Below are 22,581 nucleotides of genomic sequence, written 5' to 3'. Positions count from 1 at the left end.
TTCAACGCTCACCACACGGCATGGGGATATAAGCAGGCTTCAATTAAGGGCAGGAAATTGTGGGATGACATGCAAACTCATAATCTGGACTTGATAACCGACCCGTTGCAGCCAACGAGGAAGGGAAATAGTGTCGCGGTTGATACCACACCCGACCTTACCCTGACGGGGAGCGGCACTAGTGCCACGTGGTGCAACACAAACGAGGACCTAGGCAGTGATCACATGATCATAGAAATAGTGGTAGAGGGAGGCCCGGCACCACCTCGGAAACGAAGGGTAGAGGCCGTAAATTGGGACTCTTTCAGGGACCTCAGGGGCGACCCGACTCCCATTTCCGACATTGCCGAGTGGTGCGATGGGGTGTTACGTACTGTTAAGGAAGCCACTGAAGTGGTGGAAACCGAGGAGGACAACGAAGTGGTAGACACGAGATTAGTAAATCTTTGGAAGAAAAAGAAAGTTTTGGAAAACCGACTCCAACAGAGGAGATGGGATCGGAGTATCAGGAAACAAATAGCAGCTTTAAACAGGCAAATTGAAGAGCACGCCATCACGCTCACGAAGCAAAGGTGGGGGAACGTCTGTCAGGAGATGGATAGAAATATAAGTACGTCCGGGACGTGGCGACTTCTTCGTCACCTTTTAGATCCGGAGAGCACGAAGACAGCGTCTAAACAACAATTGGAACGAATGGCGCACCAATTTGAAGGTACTAGGAAGGAACTCTTAGAAGAAGTTCGGAGCAGATACATTAATCCCGCCGGATCCGAACCTCTCCCAGATTACGGAGGGCGGGAAAACGCAGCCTTAGACGCCCCTATCTCCCTGGCTGAGGTGCGAGCGGAGATTAATCGGCTAAGGACTAGATCAGCGGCAGGGCCGGACAGAGTGACTAACAAAATGCTCCGTAATTTAGACGATAGGTCCATCGCTAACCTAGCAACGTACATGCAGGAGTGTTGGGAAAAAGGGACGATACCGCAGGAGTGGAAACTCGCAAATGTAATTTTCATTCCTAAACCGGGTAAAAAACTCCGTTTCGAGAATCTTAGGCCGATATCGTTAACGTCTTGCGTAGGTAAGCTCATGGAGCATGTCGTTCAGACACGGCTCAATAGGTACATGGAAGACAATGGTATGTATCCGGACACCATGATCGGTTTTCGACCCCGACTATCAGCGTGCGACGTGATGCTACAGCTCAAGTACCAAATTATAGACAAGCCAACGCGAGACACAAAAGTTATCGTGGGTTTAGATGTGGCAAAAGCATTTGACAACGTGAGGCACGTATCAATTTTGGAGAATCTGAGCGCCCTGAACGTCGGAAAGCGACTTTATGATTACGTCAAGGACTTCCTTTCGAACAGGACAGCCACTTTAAAAATCGGGGAAGAATTCATCGAGGACATTAAATTAGGCAACAGGGGGACACCTCAGGGCTCGGTGTTATCACCCACCCTTTTCAACATTGTGATGTTGAAACTGCCTGAACAGTTAAAGGATATTGAGAATTTAAATCACACCGTTTACGCGGATGACATAACATTATGGATGAACAAGGGCAGTGACGGCCAAATTGAAGGCTCTCTGCAAATCGCCATTGATAAAATCGTGGAGTACCTGGAGCCCAAAGGACTTAAATGCTCGGCTGAAAAGTCGGAAGCACTCTTCCTCATGCCCGCCGGAAAACGGCGGCTCCACAACAGGCCTGAAGTGGACATCCACTTGTACGTTAACGGCGCAGAAATCCCCGCGGTCGACAGCATCCGTGTCCTTGGACTAAGGATTCAGGCGAACCGTAAGAATTCTGAGACTCTTGCTAGGTTGGAAGCCAGTTCTAATCAGACATGTCGTCTCATCAGACGAATAGCAAACAGGCATGCTGGGATGAAGGAGGCGAACCTTCTTAGATTAGTGCAGACCTTCATAATAAGTAGGATAGTGTACGTGGCACCTTATTTAAAATTAAACCAAGCGGAGCGGGGCAAACTCGACACCATTATCAGGAAAAGTGTGAAAGTCGCGCTCGGACTTCCCCCAAACACGTCAACTGACAGACTTATGAAGTTGGGGGTATCTAACACACTCGATGAGCTAATTGAGGCTACTGTGACTGCACAACATCAAAGACTACTCGGATCTAAAACGGGGAGAGCAATATTAAAGAGATTGGGCTATGAGCCCACGCGTGAGCAAGCGCGTTCAAAAGACATACCGATACAGACCAGGGACAAGATAAAGATACCTCCGCTACCCAGAAATATGAACCCTAACTTTCACGAAGGCAGGCGTAAAGCCAGGGCAGAGGCATTACAATCTAGGTACACTGGTCGACAGGACGTCGCGTATACAGACGCTGCGGAATATAAAAGCAAAGCGGCACACACGGCAGTGGCGGTCAGGGGAGATGGTGGCCTAATTGCGTGCTGCACAGTACTTGGTGTCGAGACTGTAGAGGCCGAGGAAGTGGCCATAGCTTTGGCCATCAGCCAAAAGGGGATCAGGGTGGTCATCAGCGACTCCAAAAACGCTGTGAGAAATTACGAATCGGGAAGGGTGACGGAGACTGCCGTCCGTATATTAAACATGGTAGGAGTACCCAAAGAACAGATTCTGTTTGTCTGGGCTCCAGCTCACCAAGGACTTAGAGGGAACGAGGAGGCTCATTCCGTCGCCCGAGGTCTCACCTACCGGTCGACCCCTGGAACCTCCCAAGTTACCGAACAAAGAAGCGAGTATATGCGCACATACCATGAAATCGTCGCACACTACAGGCTGAATCGGCAAGTATACCCAAGAGTGGACAACTCACTAAGTAAGAAAAACGAGATTTTGTGGCGAAAGTTACAGACCGGGGTTTTTCCAAATTCCGCACTTTACAGCAAGTGGCACCCCGCAGTTTTCCAGTCCCAGTGTAAATTTTGTGATGACGTAGCGAATTTGGTCCACATGGTGTGGACATGTCCAAGTCAAAACGATGGTTCTCGCACTGTAGAATCCTGGGAGGCCCTGCTCTGCAGCCCAGATCCCAACGTCCAGCGCGACATCATCAGTCAAGCCCTTGCTGCTGCCGCGTCCCAAGGGATTCCGGCCGACAGCTAGGGGCAACGGGCCATGCCTGAGCAATTGACTGACCTTTTAATAAAGTTTTCTCTCTCTCTCTTGTTCATGCTCAGGAGACGAGTTCTGGATTGGTGCTCGTGACAAGCAGTCCGCGTCATTGTGCTTGTGGCCAGACTTGTAGACTACGGTGATGTCATATTCTTGCAGACGTAGGCTCCATCTAGCAAGTCTTCCGGAAGGATCCTTGAGGTTCGCAAGCCAGCACAATGAATGATGGTCACTGATGGCTCGGAATGGTCTACCGTATCAATATGGACGGAACTTACTGATGACCCATATCACTGCAAGACATTCCTTTTCCGTAGCTGAATAATTATACTCAGCTTTCGACAGAGTGCGGCTTGCATAAGCAATAACTTTTTCTTCCCCGTTCTGCCATTGAACAAGAATAGCACCGAGGCCAACGTTGCTGGCGTCCGTATGAATGTCTGTTTTGGCATCTTCGTCAAAATGAGCAAGTATGGGAGGTGACTGCAAACGCCGTCGTAACTCAGAGAAGGCGTCTTCTTGCTCTTGGTGCCAGATGAATGGCACACCTTCCTTCGTAAGCCATGTCAGTGGTTCCGCAATCTTGGAGAAATTTTCAACAAAGCGCCTATAGTAGGCACAAAGCCCCAGGAAACGTCGCATAGCTTTCTTGTCTCTTGGCCTTGGGAAATTTTCAACCGCAGTGATCTTATCCGGATCTGGACGGACACCGTGAGAACTGACAATGTGCCCGAGGAACCGGAGCTCCCGGAACCCGAAGTGGCACTTTTCGGGTTTGATCGTAAGTGCAGCCATACGAATAGCGTCCAGTACCGTTCTCAATCTCTGTACATGCTGCTCGAACGTAGTGGAAAAAATTACTACGTCATCCAGATAGACAAGACATGACTGCCATTTGAGGCCGGAGAGCACAGTGTCCATCATCCTCTGGAAGGTAGCGGGAGCAGAACACAAACCAAATGGGAGTACTTTGAACTCGTAGAGTCCGTCGGGTGTCACAAACGCCGTCTTTTCCGATCTCGTTCGTCGACTTCTATTTGCCAGTACCCGCTCTTTAGATCCAACGATGAAAAAAAGTGAGCATTGCGCAGTTTATCCAACGTATCGTCGACTCGTGGGAGTGGGTACACGTCTCGCTTCGTGACGAGGTTGAGTTTTCTGTAATCAACACAGAACCGCATGGTGTTGTCCTTCTTCTTCACCAGTACTACCGGCGATGCCCATGGGCTTTTGGAGGGCTGTATGACATCGTCGTCGAGCATCTCGTGTACTTGCTTCTTTATCGCCTCCCTTTCTTTTGGAGCTACTCGGTATGGATGCTGACATACTGGTCTAACATGCCCTTCGATTACAATGCGGTGCTTTGTTTGCTACAGGCGTACGTCCGACTTTCGAAGAAGAAGAAAAACACTCTGCGAATTCCTTGATCAACTCCACAATCTGGTCTTTCTGCAGAGATGAAAGCTCTCGGTCAATATCTATTTTCTCGAGGACACTGTCCACTGTTGAGGGCGTTGTAGGTACTTTTTCTATGGTGCAAACATCTGAGACTTGTACGTAGTCATGAAGTGATGCTATGGCTGCTCCCTTCGCCACATGCTGTACCTCGTTGGTAAAGTTAGTCAATAGCACATCAGTATATCCGTTCCGCAGGTTCACTAGACCTCTCGCCACGCGTATTCCCTTTGTGAGCAGCAGTTCGACATTTCCATCAGCTAGTCCGGTATATTCACGAAAAACGTCGCTTTTCACAGAAACTGTCACGCTGCTACGTGGCGGAACTGTCACACCTTCATACACAATACGAAGAGACGAAACAATTGGTTGCTCCGCATGACACACGGCGACAGCGTTCTCTGTAGAGAAAGAAACTTGGGATTTCTGCAAGTCGATGATGGCACTGTTTGGTGAGGGCTGTTGTTAAGGAGGAGCTCCAGAAACTGCAACTTCCTCAAAGTCCTTCAGCGATGCCCTCAATCGCGGACGTTGTGCGTGAAGAAGTGCGGCAAGCAATTATTCAACCGCAGCCTCAGGTACCACACTACACGCAACCGGAACCTCAGCCACAGCTGTCATACGCGCAAGTCGTACGGCAAGACATGAGACGCCCGAGCTTTGCACAAGCTCCCGTTACGCCACCGACCTTTCCTCGCAGTACCCAGCACCTCCACCAGATTGTTACGAATAAATATAGCACCTGGTACTATATTTTGGTACTCTTTATTCAGGGCGAACTTGTGCCCGTAAACTCGAAGCTAAAAATGGTCAGCCAAAAAAATGTCTGCGCCGCTGACTCTAACTTCGTCGGTCTCCTCTTCTGCCCCTCGAGTCTCGTGCCAGTCCAATGGCGTAGCATCGTGGCGCGTGCAGGACGGCGTTCCATGGCGCGGCTTTCTTGCTACTTGCTTGACGGCTTTTACGAACGCGAATTGTGGTACGCGTCTTCTGCGTTGGTCGAGCTGTGGCATTATACATATATGTATATATATATATACACACATACATATGTACAGTGCAAAGCATTTTCAAACAGAGGAACAGCATTTCTTATTCCATGAAACAATTTTTCGCCAATCACACACACTCACAAAAGAAAGAATGGCAGAAGAATTCGCGAAATAAAAAGTAATGGTGACGACATGATTCTATTTCAAGAAATGCTTACGCAATTGGTCAAGAAATGCTTGATGGTTACTGATTTTACTGGTTTTATTGTTATGTCTGTCCTTGATGCTAAATTTTTTACACTAAATTTTTTTTTAAGATTTTGTTAAGTTTTCTCGCTTTCCTTTTGGTCTGTGGTATTTGTATACTATATCTTTTTGTACTGTGGTGACATAAAGGTCCAGACACTTGTCTCGATTACTGCTCGGTGTGCAATAACTCGTTTTATGACGATAAATTGTTTCGTCATTAGAACGCCTGTCCAAGAATTATTTGTGCAACCTTAAGCTTCTAGCGAAGTTGTTGAGGTCTCGGAGAAAGTGAAATTTGTCAAAAAATTTTGTGGTCCGATAGGTTTACAGTCACAGTGTCACAGGGTGTGTACATAGATGGGTACTTGTTTGTACCGTTAGTGGTTTCCTGAGTGGGGATGTTGTAGTGGTATGGAATTATCTCAGGAAACACAGGGTTGGGGACATGGTCTCTTTTGAGTTTACGATTTTTCGTAGTCGTAATGGCTTGGTATTTATTCTGCTCAAATTCTGTTAACAGGGTGATTTTCTTGTTCGATGAAGTGCTTTGATTGATTGATATGTGGGGTTTACTTTCCCAAACCAAGATATGATTATGAGAGACGCCGTAGTGGATGGCTCCGGAAATTTCGACGACCTGGGGTTCTTTGACGTGCACCCTAATCTGAGCACACGGGCATACAACATTTCCGCCTCCATCGGAAATGCAGCCGCAGCCGGGATTCGATCCCGCGTTCGATCAAATGCTATGGCAGAGAATGATGTTGGTAATAGCGACCAGTTTCCTCACCTGTTTATCACTGTGATTGATAGCAATTTCTGTTAATTCAAGAGACACCTCAAGGAGGACATTTTTTCATGTTATTTGGTCGTAATCATCTAGGTTTGTAGCGGCTGGTGTAGGGAAGAGTGGCACACCCTTGGGGGCTATTCTAGCACCAAGGTACACTTGCAATGTTGATTTATGCAGTTCATGTCTAATTCATTCGTCAGCGAGTTTTCGTACTTTAAGAAAGGTGGCACTGCAACTGAGAAGTGATGAACTGGACTTATTGTTTAGAGGTCCATCTTATTTTGGGTGCGGGAATGGCACTGATGCAGTCCGCAGATTGTAGTTACGTCTGGTAGGCCTTCGTCGTAGAAGCGGAGACTTTGGCGTTGGGCTCCCGGCGGGAACAATACGTTAGAGGAAAGGAGGATACGCAGACCGCGGACATCGTAAAGGTGATCGCCGGAAATTGAGGGGCATATGAAGGGGAGTGAAAAAGCAAAAAGGGGGGGGCAGAAAGGGGCCGCCGGGAGGGGTAGGGTCCATCTCATGTTCATTGCCTTTTTACCTTTATTTTTTCTTCTATATATATATATATATATATATATATATATATATATATATATATATATATATATATATATATATATATATATATATATATATATATATATATATATATATATATATATATATATTGTTACGAGGTTGGTTGCTTCTGAGCGAGATGTATTTGCAGAGTAAAAACTACAGGCAAGAGACACAATGGCTGATTGGCCCAGTCGCGCGCCTGTCAGTCGCACCTCTTCCTTTTCTTCCTCTCCGTAGCAGGACCCCCGGGCGTTGGAGCGCCGTCTCGGCGAGAGTCCGGAGAAGTGCGACAGAAGTAGGGTTTCAAGCGCGAAACATGGACAATGTCAACTAGTGACGAACTTGGTGACGTATTGGAGTGCAATGGCGCTATCTCGTAGGTTACGTCGCTAACTTGACGTAAGACTAGGTAGGGTCCGGCGTATCGGGACAAAAGTTTTTCGGAGAGACCTACACGGCGACACGGTGACCAGAGGAGCACGTGGTCACCTGGGGCAAACGTTATATTTCGATGCCGGTGGTCGTAGCGGGCTTTTTGCATATCCTGTGACCTGGTGAGGCGAGACTGGGCAACTTGACGAGCCATGTGAGCCCGATCAATGGCTTCGCGCGCGTACTCGGAAGGAGATGGCACGAGAGGCAAGGTGGTTTCAAATGGCAATATGGGGTCGCGACCATATAAAAGATAAAAAGGCGAGAATCCCGCAGTGTCATGTCGAGAGGAGTTATATGCGAAGGTCACATAGGCCAACGTTGTATCCCAGTCTCGATGATCATCGGAGACGTACATCGAAAGCATCTCTGTGAGCGTGCGGTTGAGACGTTCAGTTAGGCCATTAGTTTGTGGGTGGTAGGCGGTAGATAGCTTATGGGCTGTAGCACACGATCGAAGGAGGTCATCGACAACTTTGGACAGGAAAGAGCGGCCGCGGTCCGTAAGCAGCTGTCGGGGTGCACCATGGTGTAAGATGACGTCATGAAGAAGAAAATCCGCGACGTCAGTGGCGCAACTGGTTGGCATGGCCTTTGTTATCGCGTAACGGGTCGCATAATCTGTGGCGACGGCAATCCATTTATTTCCTAGTGTCGTCGTCGGAAAAGGGCCAAGAAGGTCGAGTCCCACGCGATGAAATGGTTCAGAGGGGACTTCAATTGGGTGAAGATATCCAGCTGGCAGCAAAGAAGGTCTTTTCCGGCGCTGGCAGAGGTCGCAAGTGGCGACATATCGACGTACGCTGCGGTACAATCCAGGCCAGAAAAATCGACGTCGCACGCGGTCGTATGTGCGGGAAACGCCGAGGTGTCCCGCTGTTGGTGCGTCGTGAAGTTGTTGAAGTATGGCAGGCCGTAGATGACGAGGGATGACAAGCAGAAGCTCAGGGCCTTCAGTGGTGACGTTGCGGCGGTAGAGGATGCCGTCATGCAGCACGAACATACGGGATTCAGCGTCATGGCTGTCAGACTGGATGGCGTCGATGATAGTGCGCAATGACTCATCCCGTCGTTGTTCGATGCGCATATCGCTGACGTCTGTAAACGCCATTACTCTGCTCTCCAGGTCAGGCGCAACGGGATCAGGAGGATCTACCGGATATCGAGAAAGACAGTCTGCGTCCTTGTGCAAACGGCCAGACTTGTAGCTGACGCTAAACGAAAATTCCTGAAGCCTCAGAGCCCAGCGAGCCAGACGTCCAGTCGGGTCCTTCAGAGAAGTCAGCCAACAGAGGGCGTGGTGGTCCGTAACGACAGTGAAAATGCGACCATATAAATATGGCCGAAACTTGGCGACGGCCCAAACTAAAGCTAGACACTCTCTCTCGGTGATGGAATAATTCATCTCCTGGGGAGAAAGCAGGCGACTGGCGTAAGCTATCACGCACTGTCTACCGTGGTGCCGCTGAGCGAGAACTGCGCCGATACCGTGGCCACTGGCGTCGGTGCGAACCTCTGTGGCAGCAGAAGGATTAAAGTGGGCAAGTATGGGGGGCGTAGTTAGGTAGCCGATGAGAGCGGCGAACGCTTGAGCCTGCTCAGGGCCCCATGAGAATGTGGTATCCTTCTTCAGCAAATCTGTCAGTGGCCGGGCAACGTCAGCGAAGTTTTTCACAAAACGGCGAAAGTAGGAACATAAGCCGACGAAGCTACGGACGTCGGATGTAGAACGGGGCACTGGAAAGCTACGGACGACGCGGATCTTTTCGGGATCTGGTTGGACACCATCGGCGTTTACAATATGGCCCAGAATGGCAATCTGACGGTGACCAAATTGACACTTCTTGGAATTGAGTTGTAGCCCAGCTGTTCTGAAGACTGCGAGAATTGCAGCGAGACGGGTCAGGTGGCTATCGAAAGTAGATGAAAAGACTATCACATCGTCTAGGTAACAAAGACAAGTAGACCACTTGTAACCACGCAGGAGAGAGTCCATCATTCGTTCGAATGTGGCAGGGGCGTTACATAGTCCAAAAGGCATGACCTTAAACTGGTATAAACCATCTGGTGTAATGAAGGCCGTCTTCTCGCGGTCCATTTCATCGACAGAAATCTGCCAGTAGCCGGACCGGAGATCTATAGACGAGAAGTATGTAGCCCCGTGTAGGCAGTCCAACGCGTCATCGATGCGTGGTAGTGGGTACACGTCTTTTCGTGTGATCTTGTTTAGGTGGCGATAGTCAACGCAGAAGCGCCAGGTACCATCTTTTTTCTTCACAAGGACGACAGGGGAGGCCCAAGGACTACTTGATGGTTCTATGACACCTTTGTTGAGCATTTTGTCCACTTCTGCTTGGATAACTCTACGCTCAGTGGGGGAGACACGATAGGGGCGTCGGCGAATAGGACTGGCGTCACCAGTATTTATACGGTGCTGAACAGTGGATGTTTGCCCTAGAGGTGTGTCGTCGAAAGAAAAAATGTCGGTATATGACGCGAGAAGGCGATGGATGTCATTGGCTTGCGCAGGGTTGAGGTCGGGTGCAATCATCTTCGAGAAACGATCTGGCCGAGAACAGGTGCTGTTCGCTACTGGAGACTGAAGTAAATCAATCTCGGTGGTGAGCGCTGCTATTTCGAATTCGTCAGCATTAGATACGCTGGCCAAGAACATGCCACGAGGAAGCACTTGAGGGCACAAGCTGAAATTGAGAAGTGGAAGCGAGGTACAATTGTCAGTAACAGTCACAAGCGTATGAGGAATGGCAATGTTGCGGCTCAAGAGGACGTCGGCGAGAGGAAGGAGGACATATTGACCATCGGGAACTTGGGGCTGTGCGGTCAAAACGACGAAGGTGGCTGCCTGAGCTGACAGCCGCACATCCTGAAGAGAGCACAGGCGCGGCGGGGCAGTGGGGGGGTCAGCGACTATCTGAGGCAACTCTAGCTGAAGAACGCCTGTAGCACAATCGATCAGAGCAGAATGATTCGACAAGAAGTCCAGGCCTAGGATAATGTCATAAGGGCAGTGGTCAATCACGGCTAAAATGACAGAAGTAGTGTGGTCCTTTATACGTAAGCGGGCAGTGCACAGACCGAGAACCATCGGCGTGCCGCCATCGGCCACACGGAGCATTTGTGCAGCCGCTGGTGTCAGAACTTTCTTTAAACGTGTGCGTAGGCTTGAACTCATGACCGAAATGCTTGCGCCGGTGTCGACAAGTGCTTGTACAGGTTCGCCGTCTACTTTAACGTCTATTACACTTCGTCTGGTGGGAACGGAAAGAGGATTTGCTGCGGAAGTCGTCAATGCAGCACCACCTCCGGGGGCTGCATTTCTCAGTTTTCCGAGACAACGCGGCCGGAAGCCACGGGGGACGAGAAGCGCCGTGGCTGCGGCGAACGGGACGATGGGCGACGTGTTTGCGGCGATCGAGACTGGTGCCCACGTGGTGAAGGCGAGCGGCTGTACCAAGTGTTCCGAGAATGGTCAATGGCATTGGGCTCTTCGGCAGGTGGAAAGGTGCGGGCGGTATCGTCGAAACGGGTCATATTGGTCGTTGCGCGATGTGCCGAGGACCATGTGTTGCGGCAGTAACGGGCAATATGTCCAACGCGGTGGCAGTTGAAACATATAGGGCGGTCATCTGCAGTTCGCCACTCAGCCGGGTTGCGAGTACGTGGAGAAGACCGTCGGTCTGAGAAGGGCATCACGAAAGGGCGTTCGCTGACTCTAGGCGCGGTGACATGGCACACGGAATGCACTCCGATGTTTTCAAGCTCCCGGCGCACGATGGCTTGAACAAGAGGAACAGTAACAGGAGTGGCATCGGTACTGCGCGAATAGAACGCCGAGGGCGCCATAGCTTCCAGTTCACGACGAACAATGCGTGTAAGGTCTCCCGGCGGCGATGCACGTTGTGGTGTTGACTGGTCCTCGCAAGTAGATGTTGCAGCGGTGTTTGGGAGTCGAGCGAATGTTTGTAGAATGCGGCGACTTTTCACTTGCTCGAACTGACGACACTCTTTGATGATCGCGTCTACGGTGGAACAGCCCTTGCACATCAGGAGATTGAACGCGTCGTCGGCAATCCCTTTCAGAACATGTCCCACCTTGTCACCTTCTGTCATGTCGCTTTCGGCCTTTCGGCAGAGGGCCAGCACGTCTTGAATGTAAGCGAGGTATGACTCCGTAGGGGATTGGGCACGGCAGGCCAATTCCTTTTTGGCGGCGATCTTCCGACTGGCGGTTTTGCCAAACACCTCCCGCATCTTTGCTTTGCATTGGTCCCAGCTTGTGAGTTCTTCTTCATTGTTCTCATACCACACCTTGGCCGTGCCTCTCAAATAGAACAGCACATTAGCCAACTGAAGTGTGGGATCCCATCTGTTCGGCACACTCACTCGTTCAAACATGGCCAGCCAATCGTCAACGTCGACGCCATCGGTTCCGCAGAATGTACCGGGATCCTTGAGAGGCGTGAAAACGTACGGTTGCGACGCCATGTTCGTCGGAGACGCTGACGTTGACGCGGAGGGCTGAGCATTGGCCATGGCTGGAAGGGCGATGCGACGTCCGCTGCGGAGCTCCGTTGCCTGATGGTTACCCAGCACCTCTCACCAATATGTTACGAGGTTGGTTGCTTCTGAGCGAGATGTATTTGCAGAGTAAAAACTACAGGCAAGAGACACAATGGCTGATTGGCCCAGTCGCGCGCCTGTCAGTCGCACCTCTTCCTTTTCTTCCTCTCCGTAGCAATATATATATATATATATATATATATATATATACTCAAGAGGATATCTGACAGGTCCGAGTAATTGTCGTAATGCATGAAGTGCAAGATAGCACACAATGAAAGGGTAAATGCTTTTTACTAACGCTTCAGCCGTGGCAAGACCTTCAATTTCATCCTATATAAAGCAAGTTTCGATGGTGGCGAAACGCTGTTGGCCCGTGTTCTCAGATTTGGGTGCACATTAAAGAGCACCAAGCGGTGGAATTTTCCGGAGCTCTCCACTACGGCGCCTTTCATGAACATATGGTGGTTTCGGGACGTTAAACCGCACATATAAATCTATATATAAAGCAAGTAGAAAAACTTTTCCGAAAAGTAGCGTAATATTAGTGATGAATTCAGACATATTTGAGTTGATTGAAGTGCTAATTTTATTTCTACTTTAGCACTGCACTGAAGGGAAGACGAAGAAGTGTTTTGAATAAGAGCTACTTCTGCTAACTACGGCGTATTTCAGTGGCAATTTAAGTCTGTTGATCGGTTTTCGCTGCTCCCTTGGAGGGCATGGATGTAAACCACCCCGGGCGCCTGCCGGCACAAGCACCGTCAGTGGTGGCTGCCTCCAGGAAGCGGATTCGACAAGCAAGCGACAGCGACAGTGAAGATACTCATGCCTACTATCTCAGCAGTGACGACTTTTCAGATGACGGTTTCCAACCTGTGCGGAGCCGCAAACCGCAGAGGAGGAATACGAGGACATCCTCATCCTCAAGTATTCAAGCTCTAAGAGAAGCGCCGAAGTCGAACACCTATACCATCCTGTTTCTGTCTGCACTTCCTACCGTCAGCATGAAACGCCGTAACAGAAAGTCTGTGTCGAGGTCTCTGGAAGCGCTCATGCAAAATGAGATCACGGACATAAGAGTGAGAGCCAGAAAGAATCTACTGGCTGTTGACGTTTTGCACGCAAGTGCTTTTGGCGTTTAGCGCAGTGTAACAGACTTTGATGGCAATCAGGGGTGCTCTCATGTTCCCTAAGGATGTAATGTAGTAACCGGCGTGATCTACGACATAGATGTGGGTATTTCAACTAATGACTTACAATTTCTTGTTAAGTCTACAACTGATACTCCAATTGTTTATGTCACCCGGCTGGGCAAGCCTCACTGTGTGAAGATTGCGTTTAAGAGCACATGCCTCCCCTCTCATGTGAAGGTGGCGTACTTCAGACATGTTGTGAGCCTTTCATTCCAAAGCCTCTCCAGTACCGTAAATGCATAAAACTTGGACATGTGAGCAGCCTCTGCGAGAATTCGGGGGTAAGCCACTGCTGCGCCGAGCCCCATGCAGCGGATAAGTGCGTCGCTACTGTCAAGAAATGCTCGAATTGCAATGGATCTCATGAAGCCCCATCGAAGGACTGCCCGCGTATTCAGAAGGAAATTGCTATCTTGAAGGAGATGGTGCTCGATCACTCATCTCATCGAGAAGCCGCCGCTAAAGTTAGAAGGCGTCGTTCACGTCAACGTCGGTCTTCAAGGACACCCGCTACCTCCTTGGTGCGTTTGCCAGCTCTCTCATCATTACCACCTCCTTTACCTCCCAGACTACATGCTGTGGGAAAGACTGTAAAGAACAAAGTCATTGAGCATATCCTAACTGCGACAGAGTGGCCTGCACTTTAAAGGGAAGCAGCATCAAGCGAACCGAAGGAGTTTCATGACGGCCAGCCCGGGATACCGCTTCGAGATCTTTCCAACCAAGACAGGCAAGTGACTGCAATCATTCAATCATGAATTGCCACTATTCGCACGCTACTGAAGAGCATACAAACTCCGTTTGCTAAGAGTGCACTGCAAATACTGGATGCACTAAATACAGTACTTGCTAACATCGTATAGGCACAATGGCTCAACAAAATCTCAACTTCCACACTGAAGTTAAAAGTGCGTCGGTTTTTCAATGGAATTCCAGAGGCATGAAGTCCCGTATCTCGGACTTTCGCCAATTTGTTCCGGCCAATCAATTTCCTATACTTTTTGTGTGTGAACCAAACGTATCAACGCCTTATAGATTGTCCGGTTATGAAGCTTTTTGTTCAGCCACTTTCGAAGAACGAAGCAAAGTAATTGTTTACATCCGCACGGACTTGACTTATGTTTCACACCTGATAAGTTCAAATGACGACAATCAGTACGTGTGTCTTGGTGTAAATAAGGATGCTGTTTCGTTCACACTTATTGGTGCATATATATCTCCGTCATCGCGATTTGACTGCGACAAATTAAAAGACATCTTAATGAAGACTGATGGGCCTTGGATAATCACCGGTGACTTCAACGCCCCTCACATGCTTTGGGGAAGCACTAGGACGAATGCCAGGGGCAGGATTATTGTTACATTCACTTCCGACAACGACATTTCCATCATTAACGATGGTACGCCAACATATCTGCGGGGTCTCACAAACGGCAGTTGCCTTGACCTGACCTTGGTGTCATGGTGCTTCACTCACAAAGTTAAATTATTTTGAGACATTGATACTCATGGGAGTGATCGCATACCCACCTACGTGAAGATCAATGGTATAAGAAAAAATTTCTCTTGTGGTGTTCTAGTTGGCCTTGAGTGGTCAATCTTAGCATCGCGTGTTGAAGACGCTTGCCAACAAGTCCCTGCCTGCAGGCTGGAAAATACCATCGTGGAAGCTATACAAGCGTGCAAATGTAAATTATCATTCTCGTCTAGAATAACAAACTTCGACAGTGAACTGGAAAGATTACGAGCTATACGAAGGCATGCTGAACGAAGATACAGACGCACACGATCAATTTATGACCTGAGGGAAGCAAGACGGTTCGAGAAAAAGATTCAGTGACGCATTGACAAGCTGGAGAGCGAACGCTTAAAAGCATTCTGCGAATCTCTAGACCCTCATAAACCGCTGTCATATATCTGGAAAACAGTTCGTGGTCTTCGCTCTTTTCCACAACAACGGCACCCTTTTGAAGCTTTGGCACTCCGTCATGGAAAAACAGTACTCGAGGTGGCTGAGGAAAAGGTGGCTGAGGCTGAGGTGGCTGAGGGCACAAGAGTAGCCGGGGATATTATGAGCAAAAGCATCGACGCCGTGATCGTTCCGGAGACGCGATTACCAGAAATGGACATTGCTTTCACAATGGAAGAACTGGAAGGTGCGTTAGTCGCTTCTAAGCGCACGTCATCGCCATTGCTGATGGCATTACTTATATTGCGTTGGGACATCTTAGACAAAAAGCCAGCAGAGAACTTTTACCACGCTTCAACAACTCCTGGCTCAGGGGCAGTCTTCCCCGAGAATGAAAAATAAGTCGAACAATACCACTTCTGAAATCGGGAAAATCACCATTGGACTTGACAGCGTATCGCCCTATTTCCCTCGCAAGCTGCCTCGGAAAAGTGATGGAAAGAATGATTCCAATTCGTCTCGAGTGGTACTTGGAACGATATACCAACTACCCTTCGTGCATTGCAGGCTTCCGTTGGGGCTGCTCCTCCATCGACTGTGTCCTTAACTTATCGACATTTGTTCAGCAAGAAAAAAGTCGCAAGCGCATATCAGTGGCACCCTTTCTTGACGTGAAGGGTGCATATGAATATGTAGCTCACGATGCCATCCTCACTTCTCTCGCAGCAATGGACATTGGTGGACGAATGTTTCAAAGGATAAAAGATTATGTAACTGGCAGGAGTTTCTTTGCTCAAACAGATGAGGGTAAAACTACTGTACATTACACCTTCTGCGGAGTACCTCAAGGAGGTGTTCTAAGCCCCACCTTGTTCAATGTTGCCCTCATTGGTCTGGCAGAGGTTCTGCCGAGGTTGGTGTGCCTATCCATTTACGCCGATGATATTTGCCTCTGGAGTGCTGCAGTTATTCACCCTCAGGTGCGTGCACGAATACAGCGGGCAGCAACCCTTACAACAGCCTACCTTCAGAAACAAGGCCTGACTATATCAACTGCGAAGTGCACGTTGATTGCGTTCACACGCAAATCAATGACGCCATATCCTGTCTACATCAATGGGTAGAATGTCAAATATGCACAGACGCATCGTTTCGTGGGCATAATAATCAACAGAAGTCTTTAGTGGAGCCCGCATTGTGCGTACCTGAAGAAGAGACCGCTTTCTATTGGGCATATAATGAAATTCATGTGCGGGAAAGCATAGGGAACTTCTGTGGCCTCCATGATACAGCTGTACAGGGCCCTGTTTCTTGGTATATTGCGCTACAGCTTGCCGATACTGACTAACACTTGCAAATCCAATACTCGTTCATAGGAGAGTTTGTAGGGTCAGGCGCTGCGTATCTGCCTAGGGCTGCTTCGATGTGCTTGTACTTATGCCACATTCGTGCTTGCCAAAGACCATCCGGTCAAGACATATAGAGTTGTGGATTGCCTCAGAGCACACATTCGACATGCTAGCCGTGTCCCCGACCACCACGTGGTCCTTCTACCCTCCGAAAGACCGCGTGCTACGTTTTCAGACGTCATAGCCAAGCACCTAAGCAGCATTCCATCAGGATATATGCCAGCTGCGAGAATGGCATGTCCTTCGTGGTGCCTCGACTAGCCGCAAGTACGTCTAAAATTCCGGGTATCAAAAAAAGCAATCGCTCCAGAGTAGCATTTAGACAAGCAACACTGCTATTATTATATGAGTTGTACTTGGACCGAACGCAGATGTACACTGATGCAGCTCATTCTCGTCCAGCAGCTCATTAGGTGCCGCTGTAATTGCGACAATTAAATTTAAGTTGTCGCACATGACTACGCCTACGGCATCGGAGCTTGCTGCTATAAGAGCTGCTTTCCAATATCTCGTTCAAGAGCGTCCAGAAAAATGGGTCATAATTTGTGAGTCGAAGGCAGCACTTCAGAGTTTGCAGTTTCCCATGCGTAGGAGGAATCATGAACAATTGGTACATGAAATAAGACATTGTCATCATGAAGCTCTAGAATGAGGGCATTATATTATATATCAATGGCTGCCTGAACATATCGGTATTACCGGAAATAAATTAGCCGATGATGCCATTCGCTCATCCCATGAGAGAGAGAAAAAAACATTTATTTACGCATCCAGCGTGTGGGAAGTCATCGGCCACGCAGGGCGCGGGTATTCTGAACACTATAGCTAATACTGAACACTATAGCTATCTGAACACTATAGCTAATAGAGTCCTATAGTCCCAGGGCCTAGATCTTGAGTACGGTGTGCTCCGGCCTTTGAAGGGTCCCATGTGGTCTCGATTCCTCGGTCAAGGACTGATACAGCAAGGCAACTTTAATTGCTGGCTTGAGATATTACATGTACGTTCTAATCGTCTACCAGCTTCAAAAGGTGTCACTTATATGAACTGGATACTTTACTCAAGATACAGCTACCATCACAACTTTCCCGCTCCGATGCGACACTGTTATGCCGCCTTTGGTTGGGTGTTGCATTTACGAAGGTGTCCTCCTTTCGCATTGGTATGGCAGACACCTCTACATGCGACTCCTGCGGAGCTGAAGAGACCATTGAACACGTCATGTGTAGCTGCGCTTGCTACGACACGCAGCGATGCCAGATCCGGATGGTTTTGAATCAACTTGACTCTAGACCATTCTGTGTGCAGAAGATTCGGGGACTTTGGGCATCTGCCTCAATTGCTCAGAAAGCGACTAAAACACTCCTACTTTACTTAAAGACAACAAACCTGAGCGATCACCTGTAGGCTGTTTGTGATCTCCCAAGTGTGCTTGTGATTGTGTGTACCTTTTTATCTCTCTGCAACCTCTTTTCACTCCTTCATCCCTTCCCCAGTGCAGGGTAGCAAACGAGATGTGCGTCTGGTGAACCTCCCTGCCTTTCCTCTCATCTTTATCTATCCCTCTCTCTATCACTGCACTCTGCATGTGTTAGGTTAGGAGTAGTGACTACAAGGAAGGCGTTGTCGTATATTGCCCATAAATGTATAAAGTTATTGAGGCTGTGGCAATAAACCAGCTAATTGAGTGGGATGAAAAAAGGGTTATCTCAATTTGGCATAACCCTTCTTTCATTCCACTCAATTTGGCAGCCACAAAGAATGTCACATTGGTATTTAGGGACACATTGGTTGCCAGTCGTAACATCTGCTTGCCCAGAGCTTGCTGCAATAAACACTAAAATATTCGGAAAGCGAACGATGCGCTAGAAATTTCGCCTTCATAAAAAAAACTACGCTTGTGTGCGAACCTATAAATGTGCAAAATAAGAAGGGAAGCAAAGTAAGGAAATATTTTCGAGTGCTGTGTTTCTCGTCGTGTGTTGCGTTTTCTACTTTATAGAATAAAAAATAAATACCCTAAGGCTTTTTTTTTGGTGAGGCCACGTTCCTTCGAATGTTGATGCACTTTTTACACAACTTCATCAGATGTCGTAAGTTGATGTGCATTCCCGAAACTAGGGTAAATATTGAACGCGTGGTTAAGAACCCTCCAAATACGTAGAACAAATCTGGTGGTTTGGATGTTTTTAAACTGCGTACGTTGAAGAGTTCGAGTGTCCGTGACGTCACCGATACAATGTGGCGCAATAACATCACTGTGAGTCCAATGCCCACTTTTATTATACTTGATAAACACCTCCTTGATACAGAGATGGATGCAGGGTTTTGTTGCGCTTCTCAGTTACGAAACACAGTGTTAGAAACTCCTGATCTATCTTGTTCCTTTCAACTTCAATAGAATGATTTGTGGTGAAAGAATATATGTGTGCAAGAGTATATGCGTGCAAAATTAATAACAATCAGACCAAGATGCATGTACTCACCGGTGCAGCGTGTAATAAGCAGCACGTGCTCGTCTGCTCGTTTGTATGCGGGAGAGATAACGTCGACGTAGAGTATTGCTGCTTGAGAATTTATCGCCGAGGATATTGTGCTGGAGTGGAGGAAACAGTTGTAGTGAGGACTATTGTGCACTTTTTAGGCACAAGATGCATTCCGTTGCGCGCTCTCAATCAGTGCCCGTTTTCTATTCAGTGTTCAGTAGCCGTACCTCGCAAGAAATTGAAACAGAATAATAATACAAGGCTCACTCTCAAAGCATGACGCAAAGGGGACATGACATGTTCGGAGTGCTTATAGTACTTGGCTCTTTTTCCACAGAAATTCGAACACACTTTTTTCACGCAGCGTCTTTCTTCTTAAGCCATTGCGCATATGCAAGGGACACATACAACGAGGCACTACGTGGCGCAGTGTTGTCAATGTGTGCGCTAGACAGAAGAATGTGTTAACCGGTGGTGTCACCCTCTGTTGAAGGCTGGCAACACAATTGAGTGAAGATATAATCAGTGAGGCTGGTTGAAGTTGCTAGGTATACTTCGAATTGCTGTTTCTCAAGCGAATTAGGGTCGCAAAACTGCCTATTTCACCGATAAAGAACCCTATAGAAAACGTCTACAACATGAACCGATATTCTAAATGCTTTCTGTGAAAGCACGCTTAACTTTTTCACCAGGCACTTCAATCACAGTCGCTAGAAAATTTTCTCTCATGGCTTGCTTTTTTGAACATACCTTGTTCCTGCGCTTACTACGCCCGCCAGGTAGAGCCCTACGAATCCCGGTATATTTACAAGTTCAGTAGTAATATAGTGGGGTATAATCTGAAAAAAAAAGTAAGCGAGAACAGTTGGGTGGATATCAACTACTGATATTTAAAACAATAATGAGAAGAGAGAACAGTCAGAATAGAAGGTAACAGGTTAAAGTCCTTTTTTTGTCCACACTTTTTTCACATTTACATTACAATAACTTTTTATAACAAACCCTATACATTTGCATGCCAAATTTTTGGTTACTTCTCATTATATTGCACCTAAGAAAGAAAACGAGCCCTTTAAGATTACGCCAATTTTATTAAAGGAACAATATATGCCGTTTTTATCGTAAATTGTGGGTTCTGGTACTACAAGTGAATCGATTATTTTTTTTATGCTAGGCTTCAACATCATTGCAAGAAATTACAGAAAAAACGTATTGTACCGTACAGCTTGTATTCAACAATGTAGGCCTAGCGTAATAAATGACTAAAGTGCAAAAAAAAAAAACGTCCAATATTGATTTTTCGAAACTTCCAACTTTTGACATCAATATGATGTGGTGAAAACCTACTTCTAGGATTGTGTAATAAACACTGGGGACCATATCTGACATAAGTAAACAACACTCAGACTGTAGTCACATCTGTCATATTATGTCGTATTTTGTAACAGCTGTATCTTCGTTTGCATAGCTAGCGACCGCGTATCTTTGCATTGATCCATTCAGTACGGTACGTTTTTTTTACGAAGCGTCAACCAACACTCTCAGTGTGCGTTGCGTTCTCGCTACAATTGTTGCAGCCTAGCAAGCTTCACCCAGTTGTCCATGTCTGGGAAGACTGGGATAAAGGAGAGACGTAACTAGCGCTGTCATCAACGCACGTAGCGTCTCATTTCTAGTACGGAAAACCAACTGCGCAGAAACGCAACTGCATGACTTTGAAGACGTGCATTAAGTCGTGAAATCGGGGAAGCGGGAAATCCCCACGAATGCAGAGTGGAAACTCACACTGCTTTGCTTGTTGGCCGTACGCAACGGTCGCATCGCTATTTGTCGTAAAAGTCGCGGGCCCGGCAACACTTTTTTCCCTAACGTTACGTTCTTAACGATAAGTACAACATGTGAACACGCTCATTACGTTCCTTGCGTTTATGCTTCCGAATTTTACCAAGAATCCGTACGTAGCGCACGTAGTCCTGAACATGACTTAACACAGACCCGCATGTAATCTTTCTCCTGTTCTGCAGGTAGTAATCGAGGGAATAATTAGAGAACTCTAACACTAATATATCGTGATGCACCCAAAATTTACTCTATGCCTTCGCACAAAACTTACACGAGGAAAAATATTACAAAAGTTTTCTTCAAAATAACCCACTTCAATACAGTTGCGAGAATGTACGTACCACTGAAGAGAAATGTCAGTATTACCTTCTTGACAGTTCAGGTATTCCAACACACACGGCATTTCAAATATGAGACATCCTATGAAAAACTTGTAATAACTACAAAAATCACTATTTTTATCTTCCTCTAACGGCTAGTGCAGCTTTTGATCCAGATGATTACCCAACTAAATGTTCATCTCACAAACTAGAATTCGGAGCACCTCTTATATAGTTTTCACTCGAGAAAAGGAGCCTGTTAAGACAAATGTAGACAAAAATTCATGTAGTGCGTCAAACGTGGCTAGCCAGATCACGTCCATGATCCGTACTTGCTTAATTTGACCTGAAAACTGTACCCACAACCTACTTAAAGAAAGTGAAACTTCGCAGCGTAAATTACTTTAGCAAAAGTGACTATTTGTCCAGCCGGTACTATATTAGTATCAGATAATATACAGGAGCTAAGGGCCACCCTATTGAGAATGAACGTAGACATGCCATGGTGGTATAGTGGCTAAGGTACTCAGCTGCTGACGCGCAGGTCGCGGAATGAAATCCCGACTGCAGCGGCTTCATTTTTGGTGGAGGTGAAAATGCTGTAGGTCCGTGTGCTCAGATTTGGGTGCACTTTGAGGAATTGGGTTTGCTCGAAATTTCTGGAACCCTCTACTACAGCACCTCTCATAATCATTTGGAAGTTTTAGGATATTAAACCCCACATACCAATTATCAATCAAGCAGAATGAACGTAGAAATGAAGGCGGTACATTTCTATATGGCACACTAAAGGCAAGTATTAGGTTGATGTTGGTGTCTGAAATAACGGTCCAGAAACCATGTAGTGCTACGTTTTTGGCAACAGAATGCTAATTTGGAGTTCAAATGACGTTTTAGTGGTCCGCATTGTTTTCGCGCAGTTCAAATCCCCACATGAAAGTGGGCCTTCTCAGGTCACTGTGGCTGTGCACAACATTGCCCGGCAAAACTGCGCGGCCGCCTACACTATAGCAGCAGCTGAGCGAAATTAGCGGGAGCCATAGCAGCAACAAGGGTCATTAAACATGTTTGTGCCATGGCTTTCGAGACGACGGGTGGACTTCGCTCAACTGGGCCATGCTATTTGTTCCCGCCTACCCAGTTTAACAAGGCGAAATTGGAACTTTTGAACGACTCAAGTCATTCACATAGCCATTCCGGCGTTTCTTTTTCCTATAAATCAAACATAAACG

The 22,581-nt window shown here is 47.4% G+C and overlaps 1 protein-coding gene across 1 annotated transcript in view; it reads right to left on the bottom strand.

The window, feature by feature from the left end:
- Positions 1 to 22,581, bottom strand: part of LOC119179080 (sodium-coupled monocarboxylate transporter 2-like) — a 115,587-nt gene that overhangs the window by 52,996 nt on the left and 40,010 nt on the right. The window contains exons 7-8 of the mRNA XM_075869653.1: positions 19,938 to 20,026; positions 19,188 to 19,297 (exon numbers count right to left, since the gene is read on the bottom strand). Coding sequence (XP_075725768.1) covers positions 19,188 to 19,297; positions 19,938 to 20,026 — 199 coding nt within the window. The remainder of the gene's footprint in view (positions 1 to 19,187; positions 19,298 to 19,937; positions 20,027 to 22,581) is intronic.

Source organism: Rhipicephalus microplus, chromosome 7 (assembly GCF_043290135.1).
Source record: "Rhipicephalus microplus isolate Deutch F79 chromosome 7, USDA_Rmic, whole genome shotgun sequence".
Lineage (NCBI taxonomy): Eukaryota > Metazoa > Arthropoda > Arachnida > Ixodida > Ixodidae > Rhipicephalus > Rhipicephalus microplus.
Note: the sequence above shows the minus strand (reverse complement) of the source record. Positions and strands in the feature narration are given on the sequence as shown.